Source organism: Panulirus ornatus, chromosome 43 (assembly GCF_036320965.1).
Source record: "Panulirus ornatus isolate Po-2019 chromosome 43, ASM3632096v1, whole genome shotgun sequence".
NCBI classification, from domain to species: domain Eukaryota; kingdom Metazoa; phylum Arthropoda; class Malacostraca; order Decapoda; family Palinuridae; genus Panulirus; species Panulirus ornatus.
The window spans coordinates 9,310,914-9,335,875 of NC_092266.1; the positions used below are offsets into that span (position 1 = coordinate 9,310,914).

Consider the following 24,962-nt stretch of genomic DNA (forward strand, 5'->3'; position numbering starts at 1 on the left):
GTACCATAATACCTACCATAGGATATCCACCCGTCACTGTACCATAATACCTACCATAGGACATCCACCCGTCACTGTACCATACATACCTACCATAGGACATCCATCCATCACTGTACCATAATACCTACCATAGGACATCCACCCGTCACTGTACCATACATACCTACCATAGGACATCCATCCACCACTGTACCATACATACCTACCATAGGACATCCATCCACCACTGTACCATACATACCTACCATAGGACATCCATCCATCACTGTACCATAATACCTACCATAGGACATCCACCCGTCACTGTACCATAATACCTACCATAGGACATCCACCCGTCACTGTACCATACATACCTACCATAGGACATCTACCTATCACTGTACCATGCATGCCTACCATAGGACATCCATCCATCACTGTACCATAATACCTACCATAGGACATCCATCCATACTGTACCATACATACCTATCATATGTATCGATCCGTCACCTTACTATTCATACTTACAATAGGACATCTACCCGTCACTGTACCATTCATACCTACTATAGGACATCCACCCATCACTGTACCATACATACCTATCACAGGACATTGCAGTGGAATTTATTAAAAAATGGGGTGACTGTATTATTGACTGGTTGGTAAGGTAATTTTAATGTATGTATGACTCATGGTGAGGTGCCTGAGGATTGGCGGAATGCATGCATAGTGCCATTGTACAAAGGCAAAGGGGATAAGAGTGAGTGCTCAAATTACAGAGGTATAAGTTTGTTGAGTATTCCTGGTAAATTATATGGGAGGGTATTGATTGAGAGGGTGAAGGCATGTACAGAGCATCAGATTGGGGAAGAGCAGTGTGGTTTCAGAAGTGGTAGAGGATGTGTGGATCAGGTGTTTGCTTTGAAGAATGTATGTGAGAAATACTTAGAAAAGCAAATGGAGGCACCAGGCGGCTGGGGGTCAAGATGGGAGGTCAGCTAGGAGATATGGCCTCCTGTACATCGTCGTCGCTGTCAGAACAAGAGGAGGCTGAGCCTTAGGCAAGATGTGGGACGGACTTAGGATCCTCCAGCCAACCAGGAGTGGCACTATGAGCCCCAATCACCGCCGGACCTGAGACCCTCCAGCCAAGTAGGAGTGGCACTTAAGAACCACCCTCCTCCAATCACAACTGGACCTTAGGCCTATAGCCAATCAAGAGTGGCATTATCGGTCACCCTTCACCAATCCCATCTTGAAACTAGGGTAGTCGTTGTTACCTGCAATAAAAACCTCTGACACCCGCTGAGCCTTGATTCCTTCTCTAACCTAGCGAGGTAAGTGGTTTTCCCTCTGTCCCAAAGCCCGTAGCCCGAGCGAAGTGAGCGATATAGATTCTACGGTGTTGAACTGCCTCTGTCATTTTGTTTCGAGTGTCATACAGTATTGTAACTTGTCATAGAAGTGACCAACGATAAGTTTATCTTGAGTCATGTTACTGAAGACAAATTGTCATAAAGGAAAGAGATCTCCTGGTTTGAAATCTTACCTGGAATGTTAAACTCATGTTCAGTGTTAACGTAAGTGCCTGATTCATGTGTTTGTTATTTTGTACTCTTTACTTCTTGTATTATAAGTAGTTTTAATGCTGGTGTTTGATTTAATCCCATGACTTTAAGGTAGCGTTATCCTGTGTTGTGTACCACACATACCTTCTATAGGACATCCACCCATCATTGTACCATACATACCTACCATAAGACATCCACCCATCACTGTACTATACATACTACGATAGGACATCCACCAGTCACTGTACCATACATACCTACCATAGGACATCCACCCATCACTGTACTATACATACTACGATAGGACATCCACCAGTCACTGTACCATACATACCTACCATAGGACATCCACCCATCACTGTACTATACATACTACGATAGGACATCCACCAGTCACTGTACCATACATACCTACCATAGGACATCCACCCATCACTGTACTATACATACTACGATAGGACATCCACCAGTCACTGTACCATACATACCTACCATAAGACATCCACCCATCACTGTACTATACATACTACGATAGGACATCCACCAGTCACTGTACCATACATACCTACCATAGGACATCTACCCATCACTGTACTATACATACTACGATAGGACATCCACCAGTCACTGTACCATACATACCTACCATAGGACATCCACTCATCACTGTACTATACATACTACGATAGGACAACCACCCATCATTGTACCATACATACCTACCATAGGACATCCACCCATCACTGTACTATACATACTACGATAGGACATCCACCAGTCACTGTACCATACATACCTACCATAGGACATCCACCCATCACTGTACTATACATACTACGATAGGATATCCACCAGTCACTGTACCATACATACCTACCATAGGACATCCACCCATCACTGTACTATACATACTACGATAGGACATCCACCAGTCACTGTACCATACATACCTACCATAGGACATCCACCCATCACTGTACTATACATACTACGATAGGACATCCACCAGTCACTGTACCATACATACCTACCATAAGACATCCACCCATCACTGTACTATACATACTACGATAGGACATCCACCAGTCACTGTACCATGCATACCTACCATAAGACATCTACCCATCACTGTACTATACATACTACGATAGGACATTCACCAGTCACTGTACCATACATACCTACCATAGGACATCCACCCATCACTGTACTATACATACTACGATAGGACATCCACCAGTCACTGTACCATACATACCTACCATAAGGACATCCACCCATCACTGTACTATACATACTACGATAGGACATCCACCAGTCACTGTACCATACATACCTACCATAAGACATCCACCCATCACTGTACTATACATACTACGATAGGACATCCACCAGTCACTGTACCATACATACCTACCATAAGACATCCACCCATCACTGTACTATACATACTACGATAGGACATCCACCAGTCACTGTACCATGCATACCTACCATAAGACATCTACCCATCACTGTACTATACATACTACGATAGGACATTCACCAGTCACTGTACCATACATACCTACCATAGGACATCCACTCATCACTGTACTATACATACTACGATAGGACAACCACCCATCATTGTACCATACATACCTACCATAGGACATCCACCCATCACTGTACTATACATACTACGATAGGACATCCACCAGTCACTGTACCATACATACCTACCATAGGACATCCACCCATCACTGTACTATACATACTACGATAGGATATCCACCAGTCACTGTACCATACATACCTACCATAGGACATCCACCCATCACTGTACTATACATACTACGATAGGACATCCACCAGTCACTGTACCATACATACCTACCATAGGACATCCACCCATCACTGTACTATACATACTACGATAGGACATCTACCAGTCACTGTACCATACATACCTACCATAAGACATCCACCCATCACTGTACTATACATACTACGATAGGACATCCACCAGTCACTGTACCATGCATACCTACCATAAGACATCTACCCATCACTGTACCGTGCATACCTACCATCGGACATTAACCGACACTTGGAGTGTGAGGCGGGATATAAGTATGACCTGGAGTATGAGGCATGATATAGGTATGGCATGGAGTTTGAGGCGGGATGTAAGTATGAACTGGAGTGTGAGTTGTATTACAAGTATGACTTGGAGTGTGAGGCAGGATATAAGTATGACTTGGAGTGTGAGGCGGGATATAAGTATGACTTGGAGTGTGAGGCGGGATATAAGTATGACTTGGAGTGTGAGGCGGGATATAAGTATGACCTGGTGTGTGGGGCGGGATATAAGTATGACTTGGAGTGTGAGGCAGGATATAAGTATGACCTGGAGTGTGAGGCATGATATAGGTATGGCATGGAGTTTGAGGCGGGATGTAAGTATGAACTGGAGTGTGAGTTGTATTACAAGTATGACTTGGAGTGTGAGGCAGGATATAAGTATGACTTGGAGTGTGAGGCGGGATATAAGTATGACTTGGAGTGTGAGGCGGGATATAAGTATGACTTGGAGTGTGAGGCGGGATATAAGTATGACCTGGTGTGTGGGGCGGGATATAAGTATGACTTGGAGTGTGAGGCAGGATATAAGTATGACCTGGAGTGTGAGGCATGATATAGGTATGGCATGGAGTTTGAGGCGGGATGTAAGTATGAACTGGAGTGTGAGTTGTATTACAAGTATGACTTGGAGTGTGAGGCAGGATATAAGTATGACCTGGAGTGTGACACATAGGTAGACATGATCTAATAAGTGACACACTTACCTGTCTGACCTCCTGGGCTGTGACCTCGCTCTGCCGGAACAAACACTTCCACACCGCATTCTGTGGAGGGTGGAGACAGTCATGCTGGGGTGGTGGTCATGGTGGAGGTCTGGGGTGGTGGTCATGGTGGAGGTCTGGGGTGGTGGTCATGGTGGAGGGCTGGGGTGGTGGTCATGGTGGAGGTCTGGGGTGGTGGTCATGGTGGAGGTCTGGGGTGGTGGTCATGGTGGAGGGCTGGGGTGGTGGTCATGGTGGAGGGCTGGGGTGGTGGTCATGGTGGAGGGCTAGGGTGGTGGTCATGGTGGAGGGCTGGGGTGGTGGTCATGGTGGAGGGCTGGGGTGGTGGTCATGGTGGAGGTCTGGGGTGGTGGACATGGTGGAGGGCTGGGGTGGTGGTCATGGTGGAGGGCTGGGGTGGTGGTCATGGTGGAGGGCTGGGGTGGTAGTCCTGGTGGAGGGCTGGGGTGGTGGTCATGGTGGAGGGCTGGGGTGGTGGTCATGGTGGAGGGCTGGGGTGGTGGTCATGGTGGAGGGCTGGGGTGGTGGTCATGGTGGAGGGCTGGGGTGGTGGTCATGGTGGAGGGCTGGGGTGGTGGTCATGGTGGAGGGCTGGGGTGGTGGTCATGGTGGAGGGCTGGGGTGGTGGTCATGGTGGAGGGCTGGGGTGGTGGTCATGGTGGAGGGCTGGGGTGGTGGTCATGGTGGAGGGCTGGGGTGGTGGTCATGGTGGAGGGCTGGGGTGGTGGTCATGGTGGAGGTCTGGGGTGGTGGTCATGGTGGAGGGCTGGGGTGGTGGTCATGGTGGAGGGCTGGGGTGGTGGTCATGGTGGAGGGCTGGGGTGGTGGTCATGGTGGAGGGCTGGGGTGGTGGTCATGGTGGAGGTCTGGGGTGGTGGTCATGGTGGAGGGCTGGGGTGGTGGTTATGGTGGAGGGCTGGGGTGGTGGTCATGGTGGAGGTCTGGGGTGGTGGTCATGGTGGAGGTCTGGGGTGGTGGTCATGGTGGAGGGCTGGGGTGGTGGTCATGGTGGAGGGCTGGGGTGGTGGTCATGGTGGAGGGCTGGGGTGGTGGTCATGGTGGAGGTCTGGGGTGGTGGTCATGGTGGAGGGCTGGGGTGGTGGTCATGGTGGAGGTCTGGGGTGGTGGTCATGGTGGAGGTCTGGGGTGGTGGTCATGGTGGAGGGCTGGGGTGGTGGTCATGGTGGAGGGCTGGGGTGGTGGTTATGGTGGAGGGCTGGGGTGGTGGTTATGGTGGAGGTCTGGGGTGGTGGTTATGGTGGAGGGCTGGGGTGGTGGTCATGGTGGAGGGCTGGGGTGGTGGTCATGGTGGAGGGCTGGGGTGGTGGTCATGGTGGAGGGCTGGGGTGGTGGTCATGGTGGAGGGCTGGGGTGGTGGTCATGGTGGAGGGCTGGGGTGATGGTCATGGTGGAGGGCTGGGGTGGTGGTCATGGTGGAGGGCTGGGTTGGTGGTCATGGTGGAGGGCTGGGGTGGTGGTCATGGTGGAGGGCTGGGGTGGTGGTTATGGTGGAGGGCTGGGGTGGTGGTCATGGTGGAGGGCTGGGGTGGTGGTCCTGGTGGAGGGCTGGGGTGGTGGTCATGGTGGAGGGCTGGGGTGATGGTCATGGTGGAGGGCTGGGGTGGTGGTCATGGTGGAGGGCTGGGGTGGTGGTCCTGGTGGAGGGCTGGGGTGGTGGTCATGGTGGAGGGCTGGGGTGGTGGTTATGGTGGAGGGCTGGGGTGGTGGTCATGGTGGAGGGCTGGGGTGGTGGTCATGGTGGAAGGCTGGGGTGGTGGTCATGGTGGAGGGCTGGGGTGGTGGTCATGGTGGAGGTCTGGGGTGGTGGTCATGGTGGAGGGCTGGGGTGGTGGTCATGGTGGAGGGCTGGGGTGGTGGTCATGGTGGAGGTCTGGGGTGGTGGTCATGGTGGAGGTCTGGGGTGGTGGTCATGGTGGAGGGCTGGGGTGGTGGTCATGGTGGAGGGCTGGGATGGTGGTCATTGTGGAGGGCTGGGGTGGTGGTCATGGTGGAGGTCTGGGGTGGTGGTCATGGTGGAGGGCTGGGGTGGTGGTCATGGTGGAGGGCTGGGGTGGTGGTTATTGTGGAGGGCTGCGGTGGTGGTCATGGTGGAGGGCTGGGGTGGTGGTCCTGGTGGAGGTCTGGGGTGGTGGTCATGGTGGAGGGCTGGGGTGGTGGTCATGGTGGAGGTCTGGGGTGGTGGTTATGGTGGAGGGCTGGGGTGGTCATGGTGGAGGTCTGGGGTGGTGGTCATGGTGGAGGTCTGGGGTGGTGGTCATGGTGGAGGGCTGGGGTGGTGGTCATGGTGGAGGGCTGGGCTGGTGGTCATGGTGGAGGTCGGTGGGGGGGGGGGGGGGAGTGCTCCTCGTGGAGGAGTGGTTAGTCTTGTGTGAATTCGTGTGTTACCACTACAGATATCATAGTGGGAGGTGTTGAGTCCTTTAATAAGTGGCTTGTGTTACCACTACAGATATCATAGTGGGAGGTGTTGAGTCCTTTAATAAGTGGCTTGTGTTACCACTACAGATATCATAGTGGGAGGTGTTGAGTCCTTTAATAAGTGGCTTGTGTTACCACTACAGATATCATAGTGGGAGGTGTTGAGTCCTTTAATAAGTGGCTTGTGTTACCACTACAGATATCATAGTGGGAGGTGTTGAGTCCTTTAATAAGTGGCTTGTGTTACCACTACAGATATCATAGTGGGAGGTGTTGAGTCCTTTAATAAGTGGCTTGTGTTACCACTACAGATATCATAGTGGGAGGTGTTGAGTCCTTTAATAAGTGGCTTGTGTTACCACTACAGATATCATAGTGGGAGGTGTTGAGTCCTTTAATAAGTGGCTTGTGTTACCACTACAGATATCATAGTGGAGGTGTTGAGTCCTTTAATAAGTGGCTTGTGTTACCACTACAGATATCATAGTGGGAGGTGCTGAGTCCTTTAATAAGTGGCTTGTGTTACCACTACAGATATCATAGTGGGAGGTGTTGAGTCCTTTAATAAGTGGCTTGTGTTACCACTACAGATATCATAGTGGGAGGTGTTGAGTCCTTTAATAAGTGGCTTGTGTTACCACTACAGATATCATAGTGGGAGGTGCTGAGTCCTTTAATAAGTGGCTTGTGTTACCACTACAGATATCATAGTGGGAGGTGCTGAGTCCTTTAATAAGTGGCTTGTGTTACCACTACAGATATCATAGTGGGAGGTGCTGAGTCCTTTAATAAGTGGCTTGTGTTACCACTACAGATATCATAGTGGGAGGTGTTGAGTCCTTTAATAAGTGGCTTGTGTTACCACTACAGATATCATAGTGGGAGGTGTTGAGTCCTTTAATAAGTGGCTTGTGTTACCACTACAGATATCATAGTGGGAGGTGTTGAGTCCTTTAATAAGTGGCTTGTGTTACCACTACAGATATCATAGTGGGAGGTGCTGAGTCCTTTAATAAGTGGCTTGTGTTACCACTACAGATATCATAGTGGGAGGTGCTGAGTCCTTTAATAAGTGGCTTGTGTTACCACTACAGATATCATAGTGGGAGGTGCTGAGTCCTTTAATAAGTGGCTTGTGTTACCACTACAGATATCATAGTGGGAGGTGCTGAGTCCTTTAATAAGTGGCTTGTGTTACCACTACAGATATCATAGTGGGAGGTGTTGAGTCCTTTAATAAGTGGCTTGTGTTACCACTACAGATATCATAGTGGGAGGTGCTGAGTCCTTTAATAAGTGGCTTGTGTTACCACTACAGATATCATAGTGGGAGGTGCTGAGTCCTTTAATAAGTGGCTTGTGTTACCACTACAGATATCATAGTGGGAGGTGCTGAGTCCTTTAATAAGTGGCTTGTGTTACCACTACAGATATCATAGTGGGAGGTGTTGAGTCCTTTAATAAGTGGCTTGTGTTACCACTACAGATATCATAGTGGGAGGTGTTGAGTCCTTTAATAAGTGGCTTGTGTTACCACTACAGATATCATAGTGGGAGGTGTTGAGTTCTTTAATAAGTGGCTTGTGTTACCACTACAGATATCATAGTGGGAGGTGTTGAGTCCTTTAATAAGTGGCTTGTGTTACCACTACAGATATCATAGTGGGAGGTGCTGAGTCCTTTAATAAGTGGCTTGTGTTACCACTACAGATATCATAGTGGGAGGTGCTGAGTCCTTTAATAAGTGGCTTGTGTTACCACTACAGATATCATAGTGGGAGGTGCTGAGTCCTTTAATAAGTGGCTTGTGTTACCACTACAGATATCATAGTGGGAGGTGTTGAGTCCTTTAATAAGTGGCTTGTGTTACCACTACAGATATCATAGTGGGAGGTGCTGAGTCCTTTAATAAGTGGCTTGTGTTACCACTACAGATATCATAGTGGGAGGTGCTGAGTCCTTTAATAAGTGGCTTGTGTTACCACTACAGATATCATAGTGGGAGGTGTTGAGTCCTTTAATAAGTGGCTTGTGTTACCACTACAGATATCATAGTGGGAGGTGTTGAGTCCTTTAATAAGTGGCTTGTGTTACCACTACAGATATCATAGTGGGAGGTGTTGAGTGTGAACAGTTGATATCATGATAACATTACCAAACTGTATTTACATATAACTTCTCATGTTGTTTATGTTGTGTACAGATACTATGTTCTTAACTTCTCATGTTGTTTATGTTGTGTACAGATACTATGTTCTTAACTTCTCATGTTGTTTATGTTGTGTACAGATACTATGTTCTTAACTTCTCATGTTGTTTATGTTGTGTACAGATACTATGTTCTTAACTTCTCATGTTGTTTATGTTGTGTACAGATACTATGTTCTTAACTTCTCATGTTGTTTATGTTGTGTACAGATACTATGTTCTTAACTTCTCATGTTGTTTATGTTGTGTACAGATACTATGTTCTTAACTTCTCATGTTGTTTATGTTGTGTACAGATACTATGCTCTTAACTTCTCATGTTGTTTATGTTGTGAACAGGTACTATGCTCTTAACTTCTCATGTTGTTTATGTTGTGTACAGATACTATGCTCTTAACTTCTCATGTTGTTTATGTTGTGAACAGGTACTATGTTCTTAACTTCTCATGTTGTTTATGTTGTGAACAGGTACTATGCTCTTAACTTCTCATGTTGTTTATATTGTGTACAGATACTATGCTCTTAACTTCTCAAGCTGCTTATTATTTCTATTCATAATATTGAGTATCTCATGCACCAAAATCATATCCTCAACTGCCACATTACTCACCTTTGCATTCAAATCACCCATCACTATAACCCGGTCTCGTGCATCAAAACTGCTAACACACTCACTCAGCTGCTCCCAAAATACTTGCCTCTCATGATCTTTCCTCTCATGCCCAGGTGCATATGCACCAATAATCATCCATCTCTCTCCATACACCTTCATTTTTAACTTTATTAGTCTAGAAACTATTACCTTACACTGTCAAAAACACTCGAAACTCCTGGTTCAGGAGTAGTGCTGGTCCTTTCTTATCTCTTGTCCTCTCACTAACCCCTGACTTTACTCCCCAGACATTCCCAAACCACTCTTCCCCTTTACCCTTGAGCTTCGTTTCACTCAGCCAAAACATCCAGGTTCCTTTCCTTTCTTCTCATCTTGGTTACATCCATACACATTCAGACACCCCAATCTGAGGCACTCGGCTCCTTCTTCTGATCTGTCTTGTGTATGTGTGTGTGTGTGTGTGTGTGTGTGTGTGTGTGTGTGTGTGTGTGTGAGTGTGTGTGTGTATGGCGGCAGGAATGGATGAAGGCAGCATGCATAAATATGTGCATGTGTATATATGTATATGTCTGTGTATGTATATGTATGTATACGTTGAAATGCATGTTCCCTCCAGCTCTGACACATATATCCTCTTGGTCAATCTTTCCTCACTCATTCTCTCCATGTGACCAAACCATTTCAAAACACCCTCTTCTGCTCTCTCAATCACACTCTTTTTATTACCACTCATCTCTCTTACCCTTTCATCACTTACTCGATCAAGCCACCTCACACCACATATTGTCCTCAAACATCTCATTTCCAGCACATCCACCCTCCTCCGCACAGCCCTATCTATAGCCCACGCCTCGCAACCATATAACATAGTTGGAACCACTATTCCTTCAAACACACCCATTTTTGCTTTCCCAGATAATGTTCTCGCCTTCCACACATTTTTGAACGCTCCCAGAACTTTCAACCCCCTACCCCACCCTGTGATTCACTTTCGCTTCCATGGATCCATCCGCTGCCAAATCAATTCCCAGATATCCCAAACACTTCACTTCCTCTAGTTTTTCACCATTCAAACTTACCTCCCAATTGACCTATCCCTCAACCCTACTGTACCTAATGACGTTGCTCTTATTCACATTTATTCTCAGCTTTCTTCTTTCACACACTTTACCAAACTCAGTCACCAGCATCTGCAGTTTCTCAACCGAATCAGCCACCAGCACTGTCTCAATAGCGAACAACAACTGACTCACTTACCAAGCTCTCTCATCCACAACAGACTGCATACTTGCTCCTCTTTCCAAAACTCTTGCATTCACCTCCCTAACAACCCCATCTATAAACAAATTAAACAGCCATGGGGACATCACACACCCCTGCTGCAAACCTACATTCACTGAGAACCAATCACTTTCCTCTTTTCCTACACGTACACATGCCTTACATCCTCGATAAAAACTTTTCACTGCTTTTAACAACTTACCTCCCTCACCATATACTCTTAACACCGTCCACAGAGCATCTCTATCAACTCTATCATATGCCTTCTCCATATCGATAAATGCTACATACAAATCCATCTGTTTTTCTAAGTATTTCTCGCATACATTCTTCAAAGCAAACACCTGATCCACACATCTTCTACCACTTCTGAAACCACACTGCTCTTCCCCAATCTGATGCTCTGTACATGCCTTCACCCTCTCAATCAATACCCTCCCATATAATTTCCCAGGAATACTCAACAAACTTATACCTCTGTAATTTGAACACTCACCTTTATCCCCTTTGCCTTTGTACAATAGCACTATGCAAGCATTCCGCCAATCCTCAGGTACTTCACCATCAGCCATACATCCTCTCCAACCAGTCAACAACACAGTCACCCTCTTTTTTAATAAATTCCACTGCAATACCATCCAAACCCGCCGCCTCGCTGGCTTTCATCTTCTGCAGAGTTTTCACTACCTCTTCTCTGTTTACCAAATCATTCTCCCTAACCCTCTCACTTTGCACACCACCTCGACCAAAACACACTATATCCGCGACTCTATCATCAAACACATTCAATAAACCTTCAAAATACTCACTCCATCTCCCTCTCACTTCACTACTACTTGTTATTACCTCCCCATTTACCCCCTTTCACTGATGTTCCCATTTGTTCTTTTGTCTTGTCTCTTTACCTCCTTCCAAAACATCTCTTCATTCTCCCTAAAAATTTAATGATACTCTCTCATCCCAACTCTCATTTGCCCTCTTTTTCACCAATTGCACCTTTCTTTTGACCTCCTGCCTCTTTCTTTTATACATCTCCCAGTCTTTTGCACTATTTCATGGCAAAACTAGTCCGAAAGCCTCTCTCTTCTCTTTCACTAACAATCTTACTTCTTCATCCCACCACTCACTACCCTTTCTAATCTGCCCACCTCCCACCTTTCTCATGCCACAAGTATCTTTTACGCAAGCCATCACAGCTTCCCAAAATACCTCCCATTCCTCCCCAACTCCCCTTACGTCCTTTGCTCTCACCTTTTTCCATTCTTCACTCAGTCTCTCCTGGTACTTCCTCACACAAGTCTCCTTTCCAAGCTCACTTACTCTCACCATTCTCTTCACCCCAACATTCTCTCTACTTTTCTAAAAACCGCTACAAATCTTCACCTTCGCCTCCACAAGACAATGATCAGACATCCCTCCAGTTGCCCCTCTCAGCACATTATCATCTAAAAGTCTCTTTTTCGCACGCCTATCAATTAGCACGTAATCCAATAACGCTCTCTGGCCATCTCTCCTACTTACATACGTATACTTATGTATATCTCTCTTTTTAAACTAGGTATACCAAATCACCAGTCCTTTTTCAGCGCACAAATCTACAAGCTCTTCACCATTTCCATTTACAACACTGAACACCCTATGTACACCAATTATACCCTCAACTGCCACATTACTCACCTTTGCATTCAAATCACCCATCACTATAACCCGGTCTCGTGCATCAAAACTACTAACACATTCACTCAGCTGCTCCCAAAACACTTGCTTCTCATGATCTTTCTTCTCATGACCAGGTGCATATGCACCAATAATCACCCATCTCTCTCCATCCACTTTAAGTTTTACCCATATCAATCCAGAGTTTACTCTCTTACACTCTATTACATACTCCCACAACTCCTGCTTCAGAAGTAATGCTACTCCTTCCCTTGCTCTTGTCTTCTCACCAACCCCTGACTTTACTCCCAAGACATTCCCAAACCACTCTTCCCCTTTACCCTTCAGCTTCGTTTCACTCAGAGCCAAAACATCCAGGTTCCTTTCCTCAAACATACTACCTATCCCTCCTTTTTCTCATCTTGGTTACATCCACACACATTTAGACACCCCAATCTGAGCCTTCGAGGAGGATGAGCACTCCTCGCGTGACTCCTCTTCTGTTTCCCCTTTTAGAAAGTTAAGATACAAGGAGGGGAGGGCTTCTAGCCCCCGCTCGCGTCACCTTTAGTCGCCCTCTACGTCACGTGGGGAATGCGTGGGAAGTATTCTTTCTTCCCTATCCCCAGGTGTAGGGAATATATATATATATATATATATATATATATATATATATATATATATATATATATATATATATATATATATATATTTTTTTTTTTTTTTTTTCCTTGTCGCTGTCTCCCGCGTTTGCGAGGTAGCGCAAGGAAACAGACGAAAGAAATGGCCCAACCCACCCCCATACACATGTATATACATACGTCCACACACGCAAATATACATACCTACACAGCTTTCCATGGTTTACCCCAGACGCTTCACATGCCTTGATTCAATCCACTGACAGCACGTCAACCTCGGTATACCACATCGCTCCAATTCACTCTATTCCTTGCCCTCCTTTCACCCTCCTGCATGTTCAGGCCCCGATCACACAAAATCTTTTTCACTCCATCTTTCCACCTCCAATTTGGTCTCCCTCTTCTCCTCGTTCCCTCCACCTCCGACACATATATCCTCTTGGTCAATCTTTCCTCACTCATTCTCTCCATGTGCCCAAACCATTTCAAAACACCCTCTTCTGCTCTCTCAACCACGCTCTTTTTATTTCCACACATCTCTCTTACCCTTACGTTACTTACTCGATCAAACCACCTCACACCACACATTGTCCTCAAACATCTCATTTCCAGCACATCCATCCTCCTGCGCACAACTCTATCCATAGCCCACGCCTCGCAACCATACAACATTGTTGGAACCACTATTCCTTCAAACATACCCATTTTTGCTTTCCGAGATAATGTTCTCGACTTCCACACATTCTTCAAGGCTCCCAGAATTTTCGCCCCCTCCCCCACCCTATGATCCACTTCCGCTTCCATGGTTCCATCCGCTGCCAGATCCACTCCCAGATATCTAAAACACTTCACTTCCTCCAGTTTTTCTCCATTCAAACTCACCTCCCAATTGACTTGACCCTCAACCCTACTGTACCTAATAACCTTGCTCTTATTCACATTTACTCTTAACTTTCTTCTTTCACACACTTTACTAAACTTAGTCACCAGCTTCTGCAGTTTCTCACATGAATCAGCCACCAGCGCTGTATCATCAGCGAACAGCAACTGACTCACTTCCCAAGCTCTCTCATCCCCAACAGACTTCATACTTGCCCCTCTTTCCAAAACTCTTGCATTTACCTCCCTAACAACCCCATCCATAAACAAATTAAACAACCATGGAGACATCACACACCCCTGCCGCAAACCTACATTCACTGAGAACCAATCACTTTCCTCTCTTCCTACACGTACACATGCCTTACATCCTCGATAAAAACTTTTCACTGCTTCTAACAACTTGCCTCCCACACCATATATTCTCAATACCTTCCACGGAGCATCTCTATCAACTCTATCATATGCCTTCTCCAGATCCATAAATGCTACATACAAATCCATTTGCTTTTCTAAGTATTTCTCACATACATTCTTCAAAGCAAACACCTGATCCACACATCCTCTACCACTTCTGAAACCACACTGCTCTTCCCCAATCTGATGCTCTGTACATGCCTTCACCCTCTCAATCAATACCCTCCCATATAATTTCCCAGGAATACTCAACAAACTTATACCTCTGTAATTTGAGCACTCACTCTTATCCCCTTTGCCTTTGTACAATGGCACTATGCACGCATTCCGCCAATCCTCAGGCACCTCACCATGAGTCATACATACATTAAATAACCTTACCAACCACTCAACAATACAGTCACCCCCTTTTTTAATAAATTCCACTGCAATACCATCCAAACCCGCTGCCTTGCCGGCTTTCATCTTCCGCAAAGCTTTCACTACCTCTTCTCTGTTTACCAAATCATTTTCCCTAACCCTCTCACTTTGCACACCACCTCGACCAAAACACCCTATATCTGCCACTCTATCATCAAACACATTCAACAAACCTTCAAAATACTCACTCCATCTCCTCACATCACCACTACTTTTTATCACCTCCCCATTTGCGCCCTTCACTGAAGTTCCCATTTGCTCCCTTGTCTTACGCACTTTATTTACCTCCTTCCAGAACATCTTTTTATTCTCCCTAAAATTTAATGATACTCTCTCACCCCAACTCTCATTTGCCCTTTTTTTCACCTCTTGCACCTTTCTCTTGACCTCCTGTCTCTTTCTTTTATACGTCTCCCACTCAATTGCATTTTTTCCCTGCAAAAATCGTCCAAATGCCTCTCTCTTCTCTTTCCCTAATACTCTTACTTCTTCATCCCACCACTCACTACCCTTTCTAATCAACCCACCTCCCACTCTTCTCATGCCACAAGCATCTATTGCGCAATCCATCACTGATTCCCTAAATACATCCCATTCCTCCCCCACTCCCCTTACTTCCATTGTTCTCACCTTTTTCCATTCTTTACTCAGTCTCTCCTGGTACTTCCTCACACAAGTCTCCTTCCCAAGCTCACTTACTCTCACCACCCTCTTCACCCCAACATTCACTCTTCTTTTCTGAAAACCCATACAAATCTTCACCTTAGCCTCCACAAGATAATGATCAGACATCCCTCCAGTTGCACCTCTCAGCACATTAACATCCAAAAGTCTCTCTTTCGCGCGCCTGTCAATTAACACGTAATCCAATAACGCTCTCTGGCCATCTCTCCTACTTACATAAGTATACTTATGTATATCTCGCTTTTTAAACCAGGTATTCCCAATCATCAGTCCTTTTTCAGCACATAAATCTACAAGCTCTTCACCATTTCCATTTACAACACTGAACACCCCATGTATACCAATTATTCCCTCAACTGCCACATTACTCACCTTTGCATTCAAATCACCCATCACTATAACCCGGTCTCGTGCATCAAAACCACTAACACACTCATTCAGCTGCTCCCAAAACACTTGCCTCTCATGATCTTTCTTCTCATGCCCAGGTGCATATGCACCAATAATCACCCACCTCTCTCCATCAACTTTCAGTTTTACCCATATTAATCGAGAATTTACTTTCTTACATTCTATCACATACTCCCACAACTCCTGTTTCAGGAGTACTGCTACTCCTTCCCTTGCTCTTGTCCTCTCACTAACCCCAGACTTTACTCCCAAGACATTCCCAAACCACTCTTCCCCTTTACCCTTGAGCTTCGTTTCACTCAGAGCCAAAACATCCAGGTTCCTTTCCTCAAACATACTACCTATCTCTCCTTTTTTCAATTCTTGGTTACATCCACACACATTTAGGCACCCCAATCTGAGCCTTCGAGGAGGATGAGCACTCCCCGCGTGACTCCTTCTTCTGTTTCCCATTTTAAGAAAGTTAAAAAAATACAAGGAGGGGAGGATTTCTGGCCCCCCGCTCCCGTCCCCTCTAGTCGCTTTCTACGACACGATATATATATATATATATATATATATATATATATATATATATATATATATATATATATATATATATATATATATATATAGTTTTTATCGAGGATGTAAGGCATGTGTACGTGTAGGAAGAGAGGAAAGTGATTGGTTCTCAGTGAATGTAGGTTTGCGGCAGGGGTGTGTGATGTCTCCATGGCTGTTTAATTTGTTTATGGATGGGGTTGTTAGGGAGGTAAATGCAAGAGTTTTGGAAAGAGGGGCAAGTATGAAGTCTGTTGGGGATGAGAGAGCTTGGGAAGTGAGTCAGTTGTTGTTCGCTGATGATACAGCGCTGGTGGCTGATTCATGTGAGAAACTGCAGAAGCTGGTGACTGCGTTTGGTAAAGTGTGTGGAAGAAGAAAGTTAAGAGTAAATGTGAATAAGAGCAAGGTTATTAGGTATAGTAGGGTTGAGGGTCAAGTCAATTGGGAGGTGAGTTTGAATGGAGAAAAACTGGAGGAAGTGAAGTGTTTTAGATATCTGGGAGTGGATCTGGCAGCGGATGGAACCATGGAAGCGGAAGTGGATCATAGGGTGGGGGAGGGGGCGAAAATTCTGGGGGCCTTGAAGAATGTGTGGAAGTCGAGAACATTATCTCGGAAAGCAAAAATGGGTATGTTTGAAGGAATAGTGGTTCCAACAATGTTGTATGGTTGCGAGGCGTGGGCTATGGATAGAGTAGTGCGCAGGAGGATGGATGTGCTGGAAATGAGATGTTTGAGGACAATGTGTGGTGTGAGGTGGTTTGATCGAGTGAGTAACGTAAGGGTAAGAGAGATGTGTGGAAATAAAAAGAGCGTGGTTGAGAGAGCAGAAGAGGGTGTTTTGAAGTGGTTTGGGCACATGGAGAGAATGAGTGAGGAAAGATTGACCAAGAGGATATATGTGTCGGAGGTGGAGGGAACGAGGAGAAGAGGGAGACCAAATTGGAGGTGGAAAGATGGAGTGAAAAAGATTTTGTGTGATCGGGGCCTGAACATGCAGGAGGGTGAAAGGAGGGCAAGGAATAGAGTGAATTGGAGCGATGTGGTATACCGGGGTTGACGTGCTGTCAGTGGATTGAATCAAGGCATGTGAAGCGTCTGGGGTAAACCATGGAAAGCTGTGTAGGTGTGTATATTTGCGTGTGTGGACGTATGTATATACATGTGTATGGGGGGGGGTTGGGCCATTTCTTTCGTCTGTTTCCTTGCGCTACCTCGCAAACGCGGGAGACAGCGGCAAAGTATAATAAATATATATATATATATATATATATATATATATATATATATATATATATATATATATATATATATATATATATATATACATATATATTTCTCTGGTTTCTCCTAACAAATCTACATGTCCAGGTTCAGCTCACTAGGAGCATGTCGCCCCCAGTATACCCCATCCATTCATTTACTCCTTCCTACGAACGCCTCACAACTTTCTCAATGTTTAGACTCAGGTAACTCAAAGATCACTCCATCTCCTCGGTATGTGTCTCCTCACTTCACTTCTGACGTCTCCTCACTACACCTCTGACAAGTATATCCTGTAACTTATCTATCTTCATTCTATTCCTCCTATCTATGTCCAAACCATTTCTTATCCCTTGCTCTCCATCCATGTAAGTCATACAACATTCACTTCCACATCTTTTTCTAACGGTGATACCCCACATGATCAACCCACTTCACACAGTATATCGTACTCAGGCATTCACTCCCAAAACGTCCATCATTTTCCTTACTTTAGCATATAAAGTCCACTTCTCGCATTCATCCACCACAGTCGGCACAACATACACCATTTAAGATATTTACCATAATATCTTTTCATTCCCCTGTGAAACATTCTAGCCTTGAATGATCCTGTACCTGCATCTATCTGTGTCCCGCGTCTTATCTTCTCATCCTTGTATCCTGAACGGTTTATTATTTTTTTATTATACTTTGTCGCTGTCTCCCGCGTTTGCGAGGTAGCGCAAGGAAACAGACGAAAGAAATGGCCCAAACCCCCCCCCCCCCATACACATGTATATACATACATCCACACACGCAAATATACATACCTACACAGCTTTCCATGGTTTACCCCAGACGCTTCACATGCCTTGATTCAATCCACTGACAGCACGTCAACCCCGGTATACCACATCGCTCCAATTCACTCTATTCCTTGCCCTCCTTTCACCCTCCCGCATATTCAGGCCCCGATCACACAAAATCTTTTTCACTCCATCTTTCCACCTCCAATTTGGTCTCCCTCTTCTCCTCGTTCCCTCCACCTCCGACACATATATCCTCTTGGTCAATCTTTCCTCACTCATTCTCTCCATGTGCCCAAACCACTTCAAAACACTCTCTTCTGCTCTCTCAACCACGCTCTTTTTATTTCCACACATCTCTCTTACCCTTACGTTACTCACTCGATCAAACCACCTCACACCAAACATTGTCCTCAAACATCTCATTTCCAGCACATCCATCCTCCTGCGCACAACTCTATCCATAGCCCACGCCTCGCAACCATACAACATTGTTGGAACCACTATTCCTTCAAACATACCCATTTTTGCTTTCCGAGATAATGTTCTCGACTTCCACACATTCTTCAAGGCCCCCAGAATTTTCGCCCCCTCCCCCACCCTATGATCCACTTCCGCTTCCATGGTTCCATCCGCTGCCAGATCCACTCCCAGATATCTAAAACACTTCACTTCCTCCAGTTTTTCTCCATTCAAACTCACCTCCCAATTGACTTGACCCTCAACCCTACTGTACCTAATAACCTTGCTCTTATTCACATTTACTCTTAACTTTCTTCTTCCACACACTTTACCAAACTCAGTCACCAGCTTCTGCAGTTTCTCACATGAATCAGCCACCAGCGCTGTATCATCAGCGAACAACTGACTCACTTCCCAAGCTCTCTCATTCACAACAGACTTCATACTTGCCCCTCTTTCCAAAACTCTTGCATTTACCTCCCTAACAACCCCATCCATAAACAAATCAAACAACCATGGAGACATCACACACCCCTGCCGCAAACCTACATTCACTGAGAACCAATCACTTTCCTCTCTTCCTACACGTACACATGCCTTACATCCTCGATAAAAACTTTTCACTGCTTCTAACAACTTTCCTCCCACACCATATATTCTTAATACCTTCCACAGAGCATCTCTATCAACTCTATCATATGCCTTCTCCAGATCCATAAATGCTACATACAAATCCATTTGCTTTTCTAAGTATTTCTCACATACATTCTTCAAAGCAAACACCTGATCCACACATCCTCTACCACTTCTGAAACCACACTGCTCTTCCCCAATCTGATGCTCTGTACATGCCTTCACCCTCTCAATCAACACCCTCCCATATAATTTACCAGGAATACTCAACAAACTTATACCTCTGTAATTTGAGCACTCACTCTTATCCCCTTTGCCTTTGTACAATGGCACTATGCACGCATTCCGCCAATCCTCAGGCACCTCACCATGAGTCATACATACATTAAATAACCTTACCAACCACTCAACAATACAGTCACCCCATTTTTTAATAAATTCCACTGCAATACCATCCAAACCTGCTGCCTTGCCGGCTTTCATCTTCCGCAAAGCTTTCACTACCTCTTCTCTGTTTACCAAATCATTTTCCCTAACCCTCTCACTTTGCACACCACCTCGACCAAAACACCCTATATCTGCCACTCTATCATCAAACACATTCAACAAACCTTCAAAATACTCACTCCATCTCCTTCTCACATCACCACTACTTGTTATCACCTCCCCATTTGCGCCCTTCACTGAAGTTCCCATTTGCTCCCTTGTCTTACGCACTTTATTTACCTCCTTCCAGAACATCTTTTTATTCTCCCTAAAATTTAATGATACTCTCTCACCCCAACTCTCATTTGCCCTTTTTTTCACCTCTTGCACCTTTCTCTTGACCTCCTGTCTCTTTCTTTTATACATCTCCCACTCAATTGCATTTTTTCCCTGCAAAAATCGTCCAAATGCCTCTCTCTTCTCTTTCACTAATACTCTTACTTCTTCATCCCACCACTCACTACCCTTTCTAATCAACCCACCTCCCACTCTTCTCATGCCACAAGCATCTTTTGCGCAATCCATCACTGATTCCCTAAATACATCCCATTCCTCCCCCACTGCCCTTACTTCCATTGTTCTCACCTTTTTCCATTCTGTACTCAGTCTCTCCTGGTACTTCCTCACACAGGTCTCCTTCTCAAGCTCACTTACTCTCACCACCCTCTTCACCCCAACATTCACTCTTCTTTTCTGAAAACCCATACAAATCTTCACCTTAGCCTCCACAAGATAATGATCAGACATCCCTCCAGTTGCACCTCTCAGCACATTAACATCCAAAAGTCTCTCTTTCGCACGCCTGTCAATTAACACGTAATCCAATAACGCTCTCTGGCCATCTCTCCTACTTACATAAGTAGGTATATGGATAAATACTTTTATTATCCTTTCATAATTTGCACTATTATGTATCTTGCTATCACCTGTCATACATGACCATGCCAACCTAAAAAACTCATCGAAGTGCCATTTTCTTAATGTCTCACATTATACGTTTGTCTCATCATCTTTACCGTTTCTATTTATTTCCACCAATAAACAAGTTACCCATCTCTACTACTCTTACCCTTCACCGATCCTGACCTATACAAGATGTGTTCCACATCAACACATCAACGTTGGGGTAAACATCTCTGTATGTACATTTCTTGTGCACTCTGGAATTCCTGTGAGAACTCACATGAGTCCTCTGTATGTGTTCAGTGTTTCTCTCTCTCATATTGTCAACAAAAGTCGTCCTTATCTTCACTATCAGTGTATGAGGCAGATGTAACCATTACACTTATTCTTAAGTTATCACACACATATTGCAACTAATATTCCTGGGCCAAGAGCCACTTGAAACCAACCACTTGGTCAGAGGCATTAGCCAGCGAGCGCCTAGCCTCACACTCTGACCTGCTGACACAAGGCACTAGCCAGCGAGCGCCTAGCCTCACACTCTGACCTGCTGACACAAGGCACTAGCCAGCGAGCGCCTAGCCTAACACTCTGACCTGCTGACACAAGGCACTAGCCAGCGAGCGCCTAGCCTCACACTCTGACCTGCTGACACAAGGCACTAGCCAGCGAGCGCCTAGCCTCACACTCTGACCTGCTGACATGTGGAGATGAACTGGACTTACTGGTGTGAGGTGTGGAACCTTCTCTCACCTCCACTAATGGTCACTGGTGTGAGGTGTGGAACCTTCTCTCACCTCCACTAATGGTCACTGGTGTGAGGTGTGGAACCTTACCTTCTCTCACCTACACTAATGGTCACTGGTGTGAGGTGTGGAACCTTACCTTCTCTCACCTACACTAATGGTCACTGGTGTGAGGTGTGGAACCTTACCTTCTCTCACCTACACTAATGGTCGCTGGTGTGAGGTGTGGAACCTTCTCTCACCTACACTAATGGTCACTGGTGTGAGGTGTGGAACCTTCTCTCACCTCCACTAATGGTCACTGGTGTGAGGTGTGGAACCTTCTCTCACCTCCACTAATGGTCACTGGTGTGAGGTGTGGAACCTTACCTTCTCTCACCTACACTAATGGTCACTGGTGTGAGGTGTGGAACCTTACCTTCTCTCACCTACACTAATGGTCGCTGGTGTGAGGTGTGGAACCTTCTCTCACCTACACTAATGGTCACTGGTGTGAGGTGTGGAACCTTCTCTCACCTACACTAATGGTCACTGGTGTGAGGTGTGGAACCTTCTCTCACCTACACTAATGGTCACTGGTGCGAGGTGAGGAACCTCACCTTCTCTCACCTCCACTAATGGTCACTGGTGTGAGGTGTGGAACCTTACCTTCTCTCACCTACACTAATGGTCGCTGGTGTGAGGTGTGGAACCTTCTCTCACCCACACTAATGGTCACTGGTGTGAGGTGTGGAACCTTACCTTCTCTCACCTACACTAATGGTCACTGGTGTGAGGTGTGGAACCTTCTCTCACCTACACTAATGGTCACTGGTGTGAGGTGTGGAACCTTCTCTCACCTACACTAATGGTCACTGGTGTGAGGTGTGGAACCTTACCTTCTCTCACCTACACTAATGGTCGCTGGTGTGAGGTGTGGAACCTTCTCTCACCTACACTAATGGTCACTGGTGTGAGGTGTGGAACCTTCTCTCACCTACACTAATGGTCACTGGTGTGAGGTGTGGAACCTTCTCTCACCTACACTAATGGTCACTGGTGTGAGGTGTGGAACCTTACCTTCTCTCACCTACACTAATGGTCACTGGTGTGAGGTGTGGAACCTTACCTTCTCTCACCTACACTAATGGTCGCTGGTGTGAGGTGTGGAACCTTCTCTCACCTACACTAATGGTCACTGGTGTGAGGTGTGGAACCTTCTCTCACCTACACTAATGGTCACTGGTGTGAGGTGTGGAACCTACCTTCTCTCACCTACACTAATGGTCGCTGGTGTGAGGTGTGGAACCTTCTCTCACCTACACTAATGGTCACTGGTGTGAGGTGTGGAACCTTCTCTCACCTACACTAATGGTCACTGGTGTGAGGTGTGGAACCTTACCTTCTCTCACCTACACTAATGGTCGCTGGTGTGAGGTGTGGAACCTTCTCTCACCTACACTAATGGTCACTGGTGTGAGGTGTGGAACTACCTTCTCTCACCTACACTAATGGTCACTGGTGTGAGGTGTGGAACCTTCTCTCACCTACACTAATGGTCACTGGTGTGAGGTGTGGAACCTTACCTTCTCTCACCTACACTAATGGTCACTGGTGTGAGGTGTGGAACCTTACCTTCTCACCTACACTAATGGTCGCTGGTGTGAGGTGTGGAACCTTCTCTCACCTACACTAATGGTCACTGGTGTGAGGTGTGGAACCTTCTCTCACCTACACTAATGGTCACTGGTGTGAGGTGTGGAACCTTCTCTCACCTACACTAATGGTCACTGGTGTGAGGTGTGGAACCTACCTTCTCTCACCTCCACTAATGGTCACTGGTGTGAGGTGTGGAACCTTACCTTCTCTCACCTACACTAATGGTCGCTGGTGTGAGGTGTGGAACCTTCTCTCACCTACACTAATGGTCACTGGTGTGAGGTGTGGAACCTTACCTTCTCTCACCTACACTAATGGTCACTGGTGTGAGGTGTGGAACCTTCTCTCACCTACACTAATGGTCACTGGTGTGAGGTGTGGAACCTTCTCTCACCTACACTAATGGTCACTGGTGTGAGGTGTGGAACCTTACCTTCTCTCACCTACACTAATGGTCGCTGGTGTGAGGTGTGGAACCTTCTCTCACCTACACTAATGGTCACTGGTGTGAGGTGTGGAACCTTCTCTCACCTACACTAATGGTCACTGGTGTGAGGTGTGGAACCTTCCTCTCACCTACACTAATGGTCACTGGTGTGAGGTGTGGAACCTTACCTTCTCTCACCTACACTAATGGTCACTGGTGTGAGGTGTGGAACCTTACCTTCTCTCACCTACACTAATGGTCGCTGGTGTGAGGTGTGGAACCTTCTCTCACCTACACTAATGGTCACTGGTGTGAGGTGTGGAACCTTACCTTCTCTCACCTACACTAATGGTCACTGGTGTGAGGTGTGGAACCTTCTCTCACCTACACTAATGGTCACTGGTGTGAGGTGTGGAACCTTCTCTCACCTACACTAATGGTCACTGGTGTGAGGTGTGGAACCTTACCTTCTCTCACCTACACTAATGGTCGCTGGTGTGAGGTGTGGAACCTTCTCTCACCTACACTAATGGTCACTGGTGTGAGGTGTGGAACCTTACCTTCTCTCACCTACACTAATGGTCACTGGTGTGAGGTGTGGAACCTTCTCTCACCTACACTAATGGTCACTGGTGTGAGGTGTGGAACCTTACCTTCTCTCACCTACACTAATGGTCACTGGTGTGAGGTGTGGAACCTTACCTTCTCTCACCTACACTAATGGTCACTGGTGTGAGGTGTGGAACCTTCTCTCTCACCTACACTAATGGTCACTGGTGTGAGGTGTGGAACCTTACCTTCTCTCACCTACACTAATGGTCGCTGGTGTGAGGTGTGGAACCTTACCTTCTCTCACCTCCACTAATGGTCGCTGGTGTGAGGTGTGGAACCTTCTCTCACCTACACTAATGGTCACTGGTGTGAGGTGTGGAACCTTACCTTCTCTCACCTACACTAATGGTCACTGGTGTGAGGTGTGGAACCTTCTCTCACCTACACTAATGGTCACT

At 46.1% G+C, this 24,962-nt stretch overlaps 1 protein-coding gene across 3 annotated transcripts in view; it reads right to left on the reverse strand.

The window, feature by feature from the left end:
• Nucleotides 1-24,962, reverse strand: part of Reck (Reversion-inducing-cysteine-rich protein with kazal motifs) — a 165,829-nt gene that overhangs the window by 39,933 nt on the left and 100,934 nt on the right. For all 3 annotated transcript variants that reach the window (XM_071686912.1, XM_071686913.1, XM_071686911.1), the window contains one exon: nt 4,394-4,453. In XM_071686912.1, the coding sequence (XP_071543013.1) occupies nt 4,394-4,453 (60 nt within the window). The remainder of the gene's footprint in view (nt 1-4,393; nt 4,454-24,962) is intronic.